Raw genomic sequence first — 16,151 nt, 5'->3', positions numbered from 1 at the left:
AGGGTAAAATGTCTAATTCTTTATAATATAGAGAAAAATTGTTAAATAATATTTCAATAGATGATGTAAAATTATATTATTTTACCTAAATGAATAGTATTTCTCTATATGTATTGAAACATTATTCATCAAGCTATAAATATTTTATTATTTTTTTATAAACTTTTGTATATATATATGAGTGTGATATTATTATATTTAATTATTTTATTTCTTAAAATGAATAAAATATTTTTAAAAAATATAATATTTGAATGATGTAGAGAAAAAATATAGAAGTTGATGTATGGTATAATGTAAAAGTTTGAGGTAAATTATATAAAAAAAATATTTTGGTGGTGTATTTTGTAATATACTTTCTCAATAATATTTAGCTAAAACTCACAAAAACATATTCCATCAGCTCATTTATACATATATATATTTATAATAGTTATGCACAAACTTTAATTAATCCATATCTACGTTTTCATATCATTTATATAATATTTTATTATTATTATTTTTCTTTATAAGCTTTCTCTCTTCCATTTAGTATATATATTTATTATTTCTTTTTTCTTTTTTAATTATTTTATTTTACTTTAATTAATAAAATATGTTTAAAGATATAATATTTAAATGATGTAAAGAAATATATAGAGAAACTCATGCATGGTATAATGTAAAACTTATAGGTAAAATAAAAAAAAATGTGTTTTGGGAAAATATTTTAAAATATAGAGAGAGCATCCATTGGGAGTGATCTTAGGTTTTGCTTATATCCACTTTGGAATAATATATTAATGAAAGTACAAATTAAGATCATCCATAATTAATCATAAATCTATCCATCTAACCTATATTGTAAACAGACTACTAATTCATTAATTTTAAATTTTATCTATCAATACTCAATAAACAAATAATTCAAATAATTTTTAAGTATGTGAAAAATATTTTTAAAATATTGATTTGTAAGATAATTTTAAAAAAAATAATAAAATAGGTCGTCCGATAACACTCACCACTTATAGGCTATGATATTTTGTTTTGCATTGTATTATAATATGACTAGAAAACATAACCGCGCTTCGCGCAGTTTTTTGTAATTATTACAAAATATACATATTTTAAAATACTTTTAGGAGATTGCTATGATATGGATTTTTTTTCACCCTACTCGTACAACATGTTCTTTATATGGACACGTGAGGGTGTATTGACCACAATTTTTTTTTTCATAATAGTGTCCATGGTATATCAAACCTCTTACAAGTTTTTGAAAAATTCTGAATAATTAAATTACCGAAAACAAAGTTAAAAAAATTTGTTGTACATGTGCTTTTATTTTTTGTTATTATTATCATTATTATACGCTTTACGTAATTTTTTTTATAAACAATCTAAATTATGTATATGGAAATTTATGTTTTGTGTAAGACTTATTTTGGAAGATTACCCGTTTGAACCCTTTAGTTTTAAAAATTAACTTTTAGAACTCGTGTTTTGTCAAAATGTTAAATATATGATTTGATATATCGATTATTTGAACATTGTATTTTGGCCAATTACCCATTTTGACCCTTTAATTTTATAATTTAACATTTGGACCATATATTTATTCAAAATGTTACAAATTATTTATAAAAATTAAATTATATATAATTTATGTTTTTTGTAAGGGTTAACATCATTTTGAACCTTGTATTTTAGCCGATTACCCGTTAGGACTTTTATTTTTAAAAATTAACTTGTGGACCTCAAGTTTTGTCAAAATGTTAAAAATAGGAATAGATAGATCGGTTATCTGAACGCAATACTTTGGCCGATTACTCGTTTTAACTCTTTATTTTTAAAAATTAACCTTTGGACTATGTATTTATTCAAAGTGTTAAAAATTCGTTATAGAAAGTAAATTATATAAATATATATAATTTATGTTTTACTTAAGGGTTCACACAATTTTGAACTTGTATTTTAGCCGATTACCCGTTTGGACCCTTTATTTTTTTAAAATTAACTCGTGGACCTTGTGTTTACTCGTTTAGATAATTTATTGTTAAAAATTGACATTTGGATATCGTATTTTGTCAACAGGTTATAAATAAAAATAGATAGATTATTTATTTATTTATTATTATATATAGATTACTCATAATATATAGATATAGATTAACATAATAGAGTGTCTATGTTTTTTCCAGACTAACTATATATTATCTAAAAAACGTTTAATGTAGTTTTTGTTTTATTTTATTTTTTGTTTAATTTATTAGGTATTTAATTAAGAAAATATCTTATTTAAAAAAATATCTTAATTAAATATTTAAAAAAATAAAGTTTAAATAATTAATAATAAAAATGAATAAAAAAATTAGATTAAAGGAGAAAATAGAAAAAATAGTTTGGAGTAATTTTAGAGTGCCACATCATCTCCTTGAAGCTCTCTTTTATATATATATATATATAGATATATAGATTATTTAGATATTTTAGAAAATAGAAAAAAATTAGATTAAATGAGGAAATAGAGATATATAGATTGTTTAGATATTTTAGAAAATAGAAAATGAATAAAAAAATTAGATTAAATGAGGAAATAGAAAGAGTGATTTGAAGAGATTTTAGAGTGCCACATAATATCTTTAAAGCTCTCCTTTATATATATATATATATATAGATTTTAGAAAATAGAAAATGAATAAAAAAATTAGATTAAATGAGGAAATAAAAAGAGTGATTTGAAGAGATTTTAGAGTGCCACATAATATCTTTGAAGCTCTCCTTTATATATATATAGATAGATATATAGTAATATCGTATTTTTACAAGCTTAATAAAATATCAAATAAAAGAAAAATACAGTTATTAATATTAATGTTTGATGATAATAATTATAATATTTGTAAAATTATTCACTTTTGAAGAAAAAATATAATTATAATATAATAAGAAAAATAGATATATAGAGAACCGAAAAACTATTACATAATTTTTAATTAACTTTTTAAGTAATATAAAAAGAAAAATAGATATATAATGAACCAAAAAATTATTACGTAATTTTTAATTAATTTTTTTAGTATTTTTCAATAATTAAGTAGTTAAGATATATATTATAAGAAAAATGAATTTTTAATCAAATTAATATGTATATATATATTGATATTTTTAATTGTTAGAATATTTTAGAAAATAGAAAATGAAAAAAAAATTAGATTGAAGGAGAAAATAAAAATAATGTTTTGAAGAGATTTTAGAGTGTCACATGATCTCCTTAAGTCTCTCATTTATATATTTATGTATGTATATATATAGTCTAAAAAGAATTTTTCGTGTTTCACATCAACCTTCGTATCTTTTGTTGCTTCGAGAATGTCCACTAAAATTACAATCTACAAAACATTTATTTACTATTGTGAAAACAAATCACAAATCCAAATAATACTATTAGTAATATCGTATTGTCACAAGCTTAATAAAATATCAAATGAGAGAAAAATACAATTATTAATATTAATGATAGATGATAATAATTATAATATTTGTAAAACTATTCACTTTTGAAGAAAAAACATAATTATAATATAATAAGAAAAATAGATATATAGAGAACCGAAAACTATTACGTAATTTTTAATTAACTTTTTTTAGTATTTTTCAATGATTAAGTTATTAAGATAATTAAGCTAAATAATTTTTTAATCAAATTAATATGTATATATATTGATATTTTTAATTGTAAAGATATTTTTTTAGGAAATAGAAAATGAATAAAAAAAAATTAGATTAAAAGAGAAAATAGAAAGAGTGTTTTGAAGGGATTTTAGAGTGTCACATAATCTCCTTGAAGCTCTCATTTATATATATATATATATAGATAGATAGATATATAGTAATATCGTATTTTTACAAGCTTAATAAAATATCAAATAAAAGAAAAATACAGTTATTAATATTAATGTTTGATGATAATAATTATAATATTTGTAAAATTATTCACTTTTGAAGAAAAAATATAATTATAATATAATAAGAAAAATAGATATATAGAAAACCGAAAAATTATTACATAATTTTTAATTAACTTTTTAAGTAATATAATAAGAAAAATAGATATATAATGAACCAAAAAATTATTACATAATTTTTAATTAATTTTTTTAGTATTTTTCAATGATTAAGTAGATAAGATATTAAAGCTAAATAAATTTTTAGCTTAATAAAAATAGATAAATATCGTATTGTCACAAGCTTAATAAAATATCAAATGAGAAAAAAATACAATTATTAATATTAATGATTGATGATAATAATTATACTATTTGTAAAACTATTCATTTTTGAAGAAAAAATATAATTATAATATAATAAGAAAAATACATATATAAATAACCGGAAAACTATTACATAATTTTTAATTAAATTTTTTAGTAATATAATAAGAAAAATAGATGTATAGAGAACCGAAAAACTATTACGTAATTTTTAATTAACTTTTTTAGTATTTTTCAATGATTAAGTAGGTAAGATATTTAAGTTAAATAAATTTTTAGCTTAATAAAAATAGATAAATATCGTATTGTCACAAACTTAATAAAATATCAAATGAGACAAAAATACAATTATTAATATTAATGAATGATGATAATAATTATAATATTTGTAAAACTATTTGCTTTTGAAGAAAAAATATAATTATAATATAATAAGAAAAATAGATATATAGAGAACCGAAAAACTATTATGTAATTTTTAATTAACTTTTTTAGTAATATAATAAGAAAAATAGATATATAGAGAACCAAAAAACTATTACGTAATTTTTAATTAACTTTTTTAGTATTTTTCAATGATTAAGTAGTTAAGATATTTAAGCTAAATAAATTTTTAATCAAATTAATATGTGTATATATTGATATTTTTAATTGTTAACATATTTTAGAAAATAGAAAATGAATAAAAAAAATTAGATTAAAGGAGAAAATAGAAAAAGTACTTTGAAGAGATTTTAGAGTGCCACGTAATCTCCTTGAAGCACTCCTTTATATATATATATATAGATATTTAATTATATAATGAATTTCTCATGGCATTTTCCCCCACTATAATTGTGTCATCATGACTCTTGAGCAGTTGAGCTGCCACAATTAATCTTATTTTCCAACCGAGTTCGGTTTTGTAATCACATTGGAACAAAAGTTTTATGTCACTGCAATTAAAAAATTGCCTTGTAAATCACCAAGTTATTATTATTATTTTTAAAAGAATTCTTGACCAACCTAATTATAAATGAAACTAATTAAGAAATCAAGGATTTACCTTTTCACTAATATAGTATAACATATATATACTCTTTTGAAGATAATTTATTTTGCCACAATTATTTTATAGGTAGTTTTTATAAAAATTACGTGCTTTTGTTAAATTTTGACGAAAAATTCCATATTTTAAAAGTTATTGCAAATAATTTATAACTTGGTTTTATAAAAATAAAAAACTATAAATTTAACCTATAATGTCATACAATTAATTCAAGAAAACAAATTAAGAGTATGAAGCGATAAAAAAAAAAACTAATAAAAATAATAATTATTTTCTTTTATTAATAATATCAGCTTACAATATTTTGCATAAAAAAAAACGTTATTTGATTTATTAATTCCTATATATATATTTATTCCTCTTTTATTCGATAGGGCGATAATTTTTATTTAACATAACAGCTGTGGCCTTTGCTTCCAAAATAGGCTGATTATAATTATTATATATAAAAGGAGTTAAACAACACGATGATGAAAGCTAATCCTTTTTAAATGAAGGAGTTACACCTACTTATCCAGCAATTCAGTTTACTTAGTAAGATTCATCTTAAGTAAATATGATTAGTTAAAATAAATTGTCACGTAAATATGGGTAATATTTAAGTATAATTTGTATGGCCACATATTATTACTCTATATTTATATAAATATATAATATTATATACCTCTTGATTTTGGGAGCTTAAGGATGAAATGTTCAATGTATGAGCGCGCAGTTGTAGTTCCACAGATCCTTACCTTCACAACAAACTTGTCTCTGCTCTAAGCACAACACACCAACACACCAATATGGTCAAATTAATTAATAACTATTATGCGTACTCGCTTTACATTAATGTTTTAAATTATTTTATTAAAATATGAGAAATGTTAAATATTTATACTCTATTTTGTACTTTTTTAAATCATTGAATGATACGGGGATTCTACTAATGATTTGAAAAAATATTAAAATATAAAAAAATTGAATAATATCCACATATAATGCATGAATCAATGAGAGTATAAAAAAGAGTACAATAAAGAATATCCTTAGCACTTGTGTTGATGAATAATTCTTTGTCGATTTAGCCCATGTAATTTTAAGTGATCTTTGATTAATGGGCTTAGCATCAATAGTAGTTTATTTGAAGCAGAAGTGTGGACTTTCTAGTTAACTGAAGTCTTTGATAAAGAAGTTCAATCCAACTAGGGTTTTGTAGCTAGGTTTCCTCCTTAACTCTATAAATACGTATTGTCTCATCATAATTGTATGATCTGATAATCTGCTTCAGAAATAGAGATCTAAATTTATGATGTTTTTAACATACTATTGATATATTTATATAATATGTATATATGTGTATAGATGGCATAATAAAGATACATAAAAAAACGTACCCTTAAATGTGAAAAGAATTTAATTGATAATTATGAGATTGCTAATGCATCACCGGTGTGGGCAATTTTGTCACAACTTATGCCTAAACTTTCCAAAAGCTAATAAGCTTCCTTAACTGCATATTACTCAAGAACAAAGGAAACACACAAGACAATTTTTTTTACAGGGGCTTCACTTTAAGCCCTATTGGTGGGGCTTTCAGTGCTTCTCGACCTGTGAACAGTTTTCGGCGCGATTTTTTTTATGATCATGTATATTGTATCTATTTAGAGCATCTTGCAAATTTTTAGAAAATTCCGAATAGTTTACAGTACCGAATGCTTCAAACTGTGGTTCAAACATGTTGTTTTCCACACGTATAAAAAAAATTAGTCACACGTGCAACAACATGTTTGAAGAAAATTTGCAGGATGCTCTAAATAGCTACAATATACATGATCATAAAAAAAAAATCGCGCCAAAAACTGTTCACGGGTCGAGAATCCTATTGGTAAGGTTTAAAGTGAAGCCGCTGTAAAAAAAAATTGTCCTATAAATTTTTACATATTTTTAAAAAAAATTGGACAAGGAGAGGAGCGAAATACTTTATTGAAGATATAAATTTGGTTAGAGAATAATGTAAAGTTATTACATGGAGATCACCTGATTTTTAGTGCCACATCCATCTCAATGTTCTAAATTTTAAGAAAACAAAATTGATACGTATGTAATATGATAATATCCCACATTGAATAGGTGTAAAATATTAATACATTTATGAATTATAAATTATTTTATTTATTCACAATTGATTTTAAGTCAAAATTATATAAATCTAACCATTCGAGAATAATAAAGTTTAATTATTGAAATAAGAATTTTTTTTTTTAAATTTATAAAGAAAAGGGCATGATCAAATCGCTTATCGGCCGCAGTGTGAGAATGGCTGCAGAGTTTGGTACACATTTAAAAAATCTCATTATTATCTTTTCGTTATGAACGATTTAAAAAGTAAAGTTGTCTAGGATTGCACTAAGAAGTTATCAGGAATCACCCTCAAGTTTATTTAACTTATAACAGGTGTCTTAGTATATTTTTTTTGATTAGTTACAAAATTTATAATATTAAAGCCAATTAACATAGTAATAATACATTTTTGTCAAAAGAAATAATGTTAATATATTAATCTCATTTCTGAACATGAAATCCAATATTTAATAAAGTATTATCCTCTACAAATGGACGTCACTTTTTTTTTTTTTTTAAGATTTATCTCTCTTCTATATAAAAAATGTGTACATAACAGAAATTCTTGATTTTAATTTTTTTTTTGTTAACTTTAACAGAATATTACAAATATTTAACGAAATGTACCTTTAAAAGTTATAAAAATTGATATTTATTAATTATATTAATATAAATTCAAATATTATAAAATATTATTATTATAATAATATTTAATACAAGACTAGATATTTAATAATTATATTAATATAAATTTAAATATTATAATAATATATAATACATAATCTTAATTTTTATTAAAAAAATTATTATTTATATTTATAAGGAAAATATATTTTTTTATTACTTAATTATAACTTAACTAAATATGTATTCATATTAAATAACAACAAGCATTATAAATACATTATATATAGGTATCGTGTGTGTACAAAATAGTATGATTGTATAATTACATAAGAAATTATAATAACATTTATCTTCTATCAAGAATAAATAAGCTTCTTCTCTAATTATAAATGTGTGATTTGAATAATATCATGAATGTTTTATATATGTAGCGTCCCGGAATTTTACTTAGTTAGCTAGATAGTAGTAGTTGTAGTATTTTAGATTACGTGGATTTTGGTTCAAACCGGGACTTAGTTGGAAACTCATAGCAATAATTATGAATTTTATAAGTTTAACATATAGTTTAAGAATTTTAATTATAACATATGGTTTGATTAATATTGCTGGTTATTAATATGATAATTATTATAACCTAAGGTTTAGATAGAGCCAATAAGAATATGACACTTGTCATGAGCATGGTTATTCCTAAGGTTTACATAGAACCAATAGGATTATGACACTTGACATATGCATGATTATTAAAGAATTATTATTTTAATGATAAAATAAGGGAAATATAAGACTTAGTCTTCACCAGAATCTGTTAGGAGCATGACATTTGTCACAATTTTATTTATTTGTGGATTAGGTTGTTATTTAGATAATTAAATAGATTTTCTGTAACTTTAGGGTACTGTAACTTCCGATCTATTTTTGATCCAGTTATCGAAAAATATTATTTTAGAGAGTTGTAGATAATTGAATTATCTTTCTAACGGTATAAAGGTGGTCTAAATCGGAGCTTACAGCTCCACTTATGTTGATTTTACTGCAGGTGAATTTAGAGTTACGAGATTTAGGGAGTTAGAAGTTAAGATTATATTTGTTTTTATTATTTTTGTTTTTAATTTTAAAAATCAAGCTTTGACTCCTTAAACCTCTCTCTGAACAATTTGACCAAGTCATAAGCCTTTGACTGACGAATATTCAAATATCTTCAATAAAATTTATTATTTTTATTCAAGCCAAAAAGAAGATTTTTATTCCTAGAACTCTATAAATAGGACTTAGGACCTAGCCATTTCACTTACTATTCAGCTGTGATCAGACTCCAAGGTGCTAGTGAGACCATAAGAGTGATAAACACTTGGATTGGGAAAAAGCTTTTCTATTCTTAAGCTTTATAAAACACTTTGGGAAGTGAGGTTAGAGTGTTTCGGTATTGGAGTTAGACTAATCCATAAGGTCAATTGAGGTACTCTTATCCTTAAGTTTCATTCTGTTTGATTCCTTAGTTTCTTTAGTTTTCATTCAGGTTCTAACTTTTGTTATGGTTTTGTGGTTAGGATTTTAAGTTCTTTGAACTTAAGGTGTCTTTTCGGTAAGTTTCCTCTTGGTGGTTTAGTTCTATTCCTTTCATCTCTGTCCTTTAGAAATACTCACTATTTTTATTGCTGGTTTTAGGAGTGTTCCAAGTTCTGTATTTGTTCTCAATTATCCCGATGTTGGTAAGGAAAATTAGATAGTTTAGTATTATGATCTAGTTTATGTAATGTATGATATAGTTTATGTTTGTATGACCTAACATTTCAGGTACAATAAAGGGGTAAGTGTGTCTGGACCTAAGGTGTCCAATGATGTATGACGAACTATGTCCGGTAGGCTCGGTTGCCAAAACTTTATGACGGACCTATGTCCGGTGTATGACGGACTTTCATCCTATGATTTATGACCTATGATTTATGATCTATGACTTATGACCTATGAACTATGACTTAGAGTATGATTTATGATTTATGGCTTAGATTATGATTTAGAATTATGACTTAAGATATGATATGATCTAGATGTTGTGTTTGTATGACTTTGGTGAATATATGTTATGTTTGATTATATGACTAACCCTTGTTTGTATTTTCCTTACTGAGCTTAGAATCTCACTCCTTATGATGTTGATATTTCAGGAAATTAAGGATAGAAAGGCCGGTGGCGAGTGAGACCTAAGAGCTTCGTGATGTATTCGTTGGGGACCATATAGTCGATAAGATCAAGCGGGCCAAATTATTTATTTATTTATTTTAAAGTTTGTTTTATTTAAATGTTGCTCATTTTTATGTACATTTATGACCCAACGCTGTGTTCTCGGTAATCTATGAGAAATTAGGGCGTTACAATACATTAAATAGTGTAGTTTACGATCTAAAATGTTATTATATATTTTTCATTATGAAAAAACCACAAACAATGTTTAGGTTTAATTTTTCTTTTAATATATTTATGTCATTCTTTTATATATATAATATTGTTTTTTTTTTAATTTATATAACAATCATAAAAACTTAATAAATATATTTAATAAAATTTTAAAATAAAACTAAGTAAATGTAGTATCTTTATATATTATAAACGTGATTTTAACGGAAATTGTTGGTTTCCATTTGATTTTTTTTTTCTAATTCCGTTACTTTTAAAGTCATCTAAACAAAGTAAATAAATTTTAAAAAATAAAAAATAATAAAGCCATATGTTATTCCCATTTCCTGCATGGACCCGGGACATTCATCCGGGCCATGGTCAGGGTTGTTAAGCATGCGGGCCCGGCCCAAGGCCTCTTGGTACGAGAGTGTCCAAGAGGAGGGGTGCGGGCCCGGGGTGCATTTTCTGGGCCCATTAGGGGGGGGTCCGGCATGGTCATCCGGGACAGTCATCCGGGAGACGTGCAGACCGTTCGAACCACCACGACATACACGTCCTGGTCTCGGACCCTGGTACGGTCCGGGCCTGTGGTGAATGAAGAGAGACAAAGGTAAACGAACTCGGATCACATCGTCCCCGGTTGGAGGGGCCAGGCGTCCAAGACCCTAAAGCCGCCCCACTCCACGTGGGCGTTGTCCCCACTTTTCACCTGCGGAAAAGGCCACCTCGGGATTGCACGCCGTTGTTTCAGGTCTGCACTGCCAAGTACTCTAACTGGTCTTGTCTCCTGAATCTGCCTCGTAACTCGAAGTGTCCAGACCAAAAGCACCGTTTTTTCGGGCGAGATATAGCTCTTGAGTCAACTTATTGGGCCTTAGCTGGTCTGGAATTCATGTATGTTGTATCTTTTATATTGGGCTTCCACTAGAAAGGTCAAGGATACCCGTATCTCTGATGGGCCCGGGTCATACCCGACCCAAACTCAGTGTTCCCATAAGCCTATAAATACAAGCTACAAAACACTGTAAAGGGGACCTCTCTTCAACTAAGATACAGTTACTCTGTAAAATTACAGAGATAAACTCCATTGTAAAAGGTTTTCCAAGCTCTAATACTACAGACTCGTGGATTAAGGCTCATTAACGCCCCAACCATGTAAATATTCCGTGTTAATCTTCTACTCTTATTACTATTACCCTTAAATAATATTTATTAATATAGTTACCGAAAACCTCGGTTAACACCATCTAAATAAGGTGAATAAATTGAAAATAAAAAGTAATAAATAAGTCATAATAATTTTCATCACATATTTTAAAATTTCATATTAAATTATTTAAATTACTCTATCAATTATGTTTTCAAAACTATAACAAAAAAAAAATTATGTGTCTAAATTTATTCTTTTCTTTCTTTTATTAATTATTTATTTTGTCACTTAATGTATTTTGTTATCCAAACATGTATGTAATAGTGACATAAGACATAAATATATTCATTTTTATTATTTTTTAGTTTTTTTTTAATGAAAAATTACTTATTTTAATTGTTCTAGCCATCAATTAGATAATATATATATTTATATATAACTTTTTATTCACTTAAAATTTTTTAAAATTAAATGATTAAAATTTGATCAAATAAACTTTTTAAATTGCTAATTTTTAATTAGAATTTCTTAAAATTTTATTACATTGAATATTTTTTCTAAAAGAAAATTAGGAAAAACAGTATTTAATTTTAAATATAGAATCACCATATATAATATATATAAAACAAAACATAAAAAATACCAAAATTTAAATTATGAACACTAAATTAACATCAAATAATTTACTTTAAAACTATAATGCATCATATATTTTATATGTAAAAACGTGTATCTAACGCATTCTTGGTTTAATGGGTTTTTTAAATAATATATAAAAAAAAATTATCATATTATTTTTTTAAATTATAGATAATGTTTTGGTTTAAATTTTTTTATTATGTTTGTGTCATTCTTTTATAATATATAATATTTTACTTATTTAAAATTTAATTAATAATTAAAAAATATAATAAAAATAAATTAATATATTTTCTAAATAAAATTAATAAACCGTGCATTGCCCGCTAGTTTTATTAGTATACTCTTGGTTTGATTTTGTGTTAATGCTTTCTATTTACATAAAAAAAAAAACTTAATTTCTTTCTCTATCTCTCCTTATACAAATTTTAACAAAAAATATTATAGTTTTTATTTTTGAAACTATTTTATTTTGGATGAATACAAATCTTTTTTCTTACAAACTTTCTGTTTTAAATACTTCTATAACTTCTTTTAATTTTTTGAAAATTTACCCAGTTATTAGATCTTAGACATGTATATATTTTTGGAAAGTTGGTGTAATAAGTAAGATCGTGCTCTCATTTTAATATTCTTAATTCAACTAAAATTTGCTATTATAAAAAAACTAAGACGACAAGAGTACCGAACATGATAATATGACTATTTAAAAAAAGAAATACTCGAGTAAAACAAGCACTAATAAAATTCAACAACACACTAATGAACAAATGGTAAAAGGTCATACGTAATGGCAATAACTTGCGTAAACAACTGTTGATGCAACAAGTAAGCATTTCTATAATTGGAGGTTCGAGCCAATAATAGATGATGCTCCGATCTTGCTCTGGTAGTGGAGATCATTTTTAATTCGTCGGGATACATGTAAGAAAGATACTCCGATGCCTAAATCAGAAAAAAATTTGATTCCTTTGTTAGAATAAGAATCTCATATTTATAGAACAAAAATATAAAGTCGTTAGTTAGTTCAACCGAACTCTTCACTCGTGGAGGAAAAATAACCGAATTTCCCTTAAAAATAAGTTGATTTCAAATTATACATTCGGAGGTCAGAGACGTAGACCGCCCACTTCTGACCCGTAGCTTCTGCCTTCGAAGTTTCTGGATATCAAAACGATCCGTTTTGAATATACTGCAAATGAGGAAAGAACTTTGAGCCGAATATTGTAGGCCCAACAACAGCATTATTTACGAGACCAAACTTATCGACCTCATAATCACGAACTTTGAGTTCAACTTCAAAAAAACTCAATTTCTCTGCAACACCAATTAAAGAAGATCCATATACATATATATATATATATATATAGTTGAAGTGAATGAACAAATAAACGAAATTGGGTACACCAAATTACAGAAGCAGATTATTTAATCAGGTGTACCCTTTGTCATCTCTGATGTGAAATGGTGCAGAATCAGGAGGATCCGAGTAACTGGGAAAGCTACTAATGGTGACGACGACGACGATGATGAACGGTGGTGCAGATAGAGACACGCAGTTGCCGCGTGCGGCTTGTGGTGAGGTGAAATGGTCTGCAACATGTTTGATTGTTTGCCCCAACTGAGTCGTCTCGGGTGACTTATCATTGTGTTACTGCGTAGGTACGTAGCGTCGCCCTTACTCTATAATTCTCCAGCTTCGCCAAACAATTCTACTGTTCTGTTTGGCAGGTTAGATCATAGTGGTTTAAGTATTTAGTAATGATTGGGACATAATTAAATGAGTCATTAAATTATACCATTTTGCTTGGTAAACTAAATTCCAATATAGATCCTCCATTTTTTAAAATTATTTTTTTAGGACTCATTTAGCCTAATTAAGAAATCTTAATTTCTAAAATAAATATACCAAAAAAATAATAAAATTGTATAATTTTATTAAAATTTAAAATTATTAAAAAAATTATGAGGACCACAAAAAATGCCCAAACGGCTATTAAAAAAATGTCCAAACTGTCAAATAGTTGAATTATTATAATATTTTTAAATATGAGCAAAATATTTTTAATTTTATGAATTAGTTTAATAAAACAAAAGAAAATGTTAAAACTCTAATTAAAGAATAAAATTAAATTTACAACAAAATATAAATTCAATTTTAAACAAACATCACCAAACCTTGATCAAAGGAAAAAAAAACATAACATAAAAAAAGAATTGGATCCAGAAGGAGAGAGATAGGGGGAGGGATCCACAAATTGGGCATCGAATCATGGTTCTTTGCAGGGCCAACCGGTGAGCATTGGGGGCCCATGGAAAATTTTAGTATTTTTACAATATTTATATATAAAATGGTATTTTTGTAAAATTATGAGGCCTTTTGGTATAGGAAAAAATAGCATTTTTAAAAATTGGGCCTTTTTATTTAGGGCCCCAGGCACAAGCCTGGCCCGCTTATGCCTAGGGTCGGTCCTGGTTCTTGGCATCTGAGAAGGTGAGATCTTAGCGACAAGAGGCACGAAGAAGCTAGGTTCTCAGCAACAAAAGTCGAAAGGCTCGATAACACATTCTTTCTTGGTCCTCAGTGGTGACAAAATTTTGCTAGTTGGACCCTCAACAACTAGGCCCTTGATCGTGGCAATGGATTCTCGCTAGTTGGTGTAATGCCCCAAATTTCCTAATAAGGTTTAGGACCTTGATTAGGAGGCCAGGAGGGCCATAATTGATTTATTATGCTATTTAATGATAATATGCATGTTTAGGTGTATTAAATATGCATGTGAACATATTTTTGATTAATTGAGTGATTTTCATATTTTGGCAATTTCAGGCATATTTGGCATGTATGTGATGTGTGTGTGGTGCTTCAATATTATTTGGTTATGCTAGGGTTACTTAGCACGAGACGATCCTAGGAGATAAGCTAATGGGAAAGTCACAATGGGATTTATGCTTGACTTGGAGTGAGTCAAGGGGTATTTAGCATTACCAGGTTATTGTGTAATGAGAATAAAAATTTAATGATAAATTGGGAGTTAATAAGATCAAGGGGAAATTCTGGGGGTTTTGACTATTTTGCCCCCATGGACGTTTTTGGGACCCCGAGCGTTACGATTTTTTTGAGGCTACTTAAGCTTGAAGTAACTTGTGAAGAAATAAAAAGAACGTTCAGAACATTCTCTCTCCCTCAAAGTTCCATTTTCGTCTCCCGATCACATTTTCGAAGAAAACTTGAGTTCTAGGACTCGGATTCAAGCGAGGATCGAGGCATAGCGATCCTAGGGAAGATTAGAAGCTTATTAGCTAGAGGATTTAGTTGGGAAACAACTCAATCGGAGGTAATTCAAGTTTTAAGTTCTAAGTTTTTAAATATTTTAAGCTTGGATTGGATTTTGTGTTTTGATGAGTTTTTGATTGAATTGAAGCTTGAGTTTTGTTGGTTTTGGATCATGGGGATGTTTGGGAAGTTTGATTTTGGGATTTGGAGATGTTTGGATATGTTTTTGAAAGGTTTTTAAATGGAGAAAATGAGGAAAATGACTGGTTCGTGGTTGGGTCACGACCCTGTTCTTGGGTGCTGCGGCCCAGGCTCGATGAAGGTTGTTGGTGGGCTATTAGGGCCACGGCGCAAGGTGGAGCGCTGCGGTGCTAAGCTCGGGCAGAGAAGGGTTCTACCTCTGTTTGGAGGCGGGCCGTGACGCTTGGGAGGTAGGGCCTCAGCACTTAAGGCAATTTGTGGCCAAAATGGTGTTTTGATTATGGGAACTCAAACCTTAGGCCTCGGGATCGTTGCTACTACCCAGTTTAGTGGGATTCGACGTCCCAGAGGCTAGGTCTTGGTCCGGGAACCCTTTATTACTCATTTTGATGAGGTTTTATATTATGGTTGTGAATAGGTTATCACTAGGGACTTGGAATCAGG

The 16,151-nt window shown here is 26.8% G+C and overlaps 1 protein-coding gene across 1 annotated transcript; it reads right to left on the bottom strand.

The window, feature by feature from the left end:
* Positions 1 to 12,906: 12,906 nt before the first annotated feature.
* On the bottom strand, positions 12,907 to 14,139 carry LOC133820911 (acyl-acyl carrier protein thioesterase TE3, chloroplastic-like). The gene is made up of 2 exons (XM_062253476.1): positions 13,672 to 14,139; positions 12,907 to 13,546 (listed from the first exon to the last, which is right to left on the bottom strand). Exons 1-2 carry the CDS (start codon positions 13,874 to 13,876, stop codon positions 13,398 to 13,400), a joined length of 354 nt encoding a protein of 117 aa, XP_062109460.1. The 5' UTR covers positions 13,877 to 14,139; the 3' UTR covers positions 12,907 to 13,397.
* Positions 14,140 to 16,151: the final 2,012 nt, after the last annotated feature.

Source organism: Humulus lupulus, chromosome 3 (genome assembly GCF_963169125.1).
Source record: "Humulus lupulus chromosome 3, drHumLupu1.1, whole genome shotgun sequence".
Lineage (NCBI taxonomy): Eukaryota > Viridiplantae > Streptophyta > Magnoliopsida > Rosales > Cannabaceae > Humulus > Humulus lupulus.
Note: the sequence above shows the minus strand (reverse complement) of the source record. Positions and strands in the feature narration are given on the sequence as shown.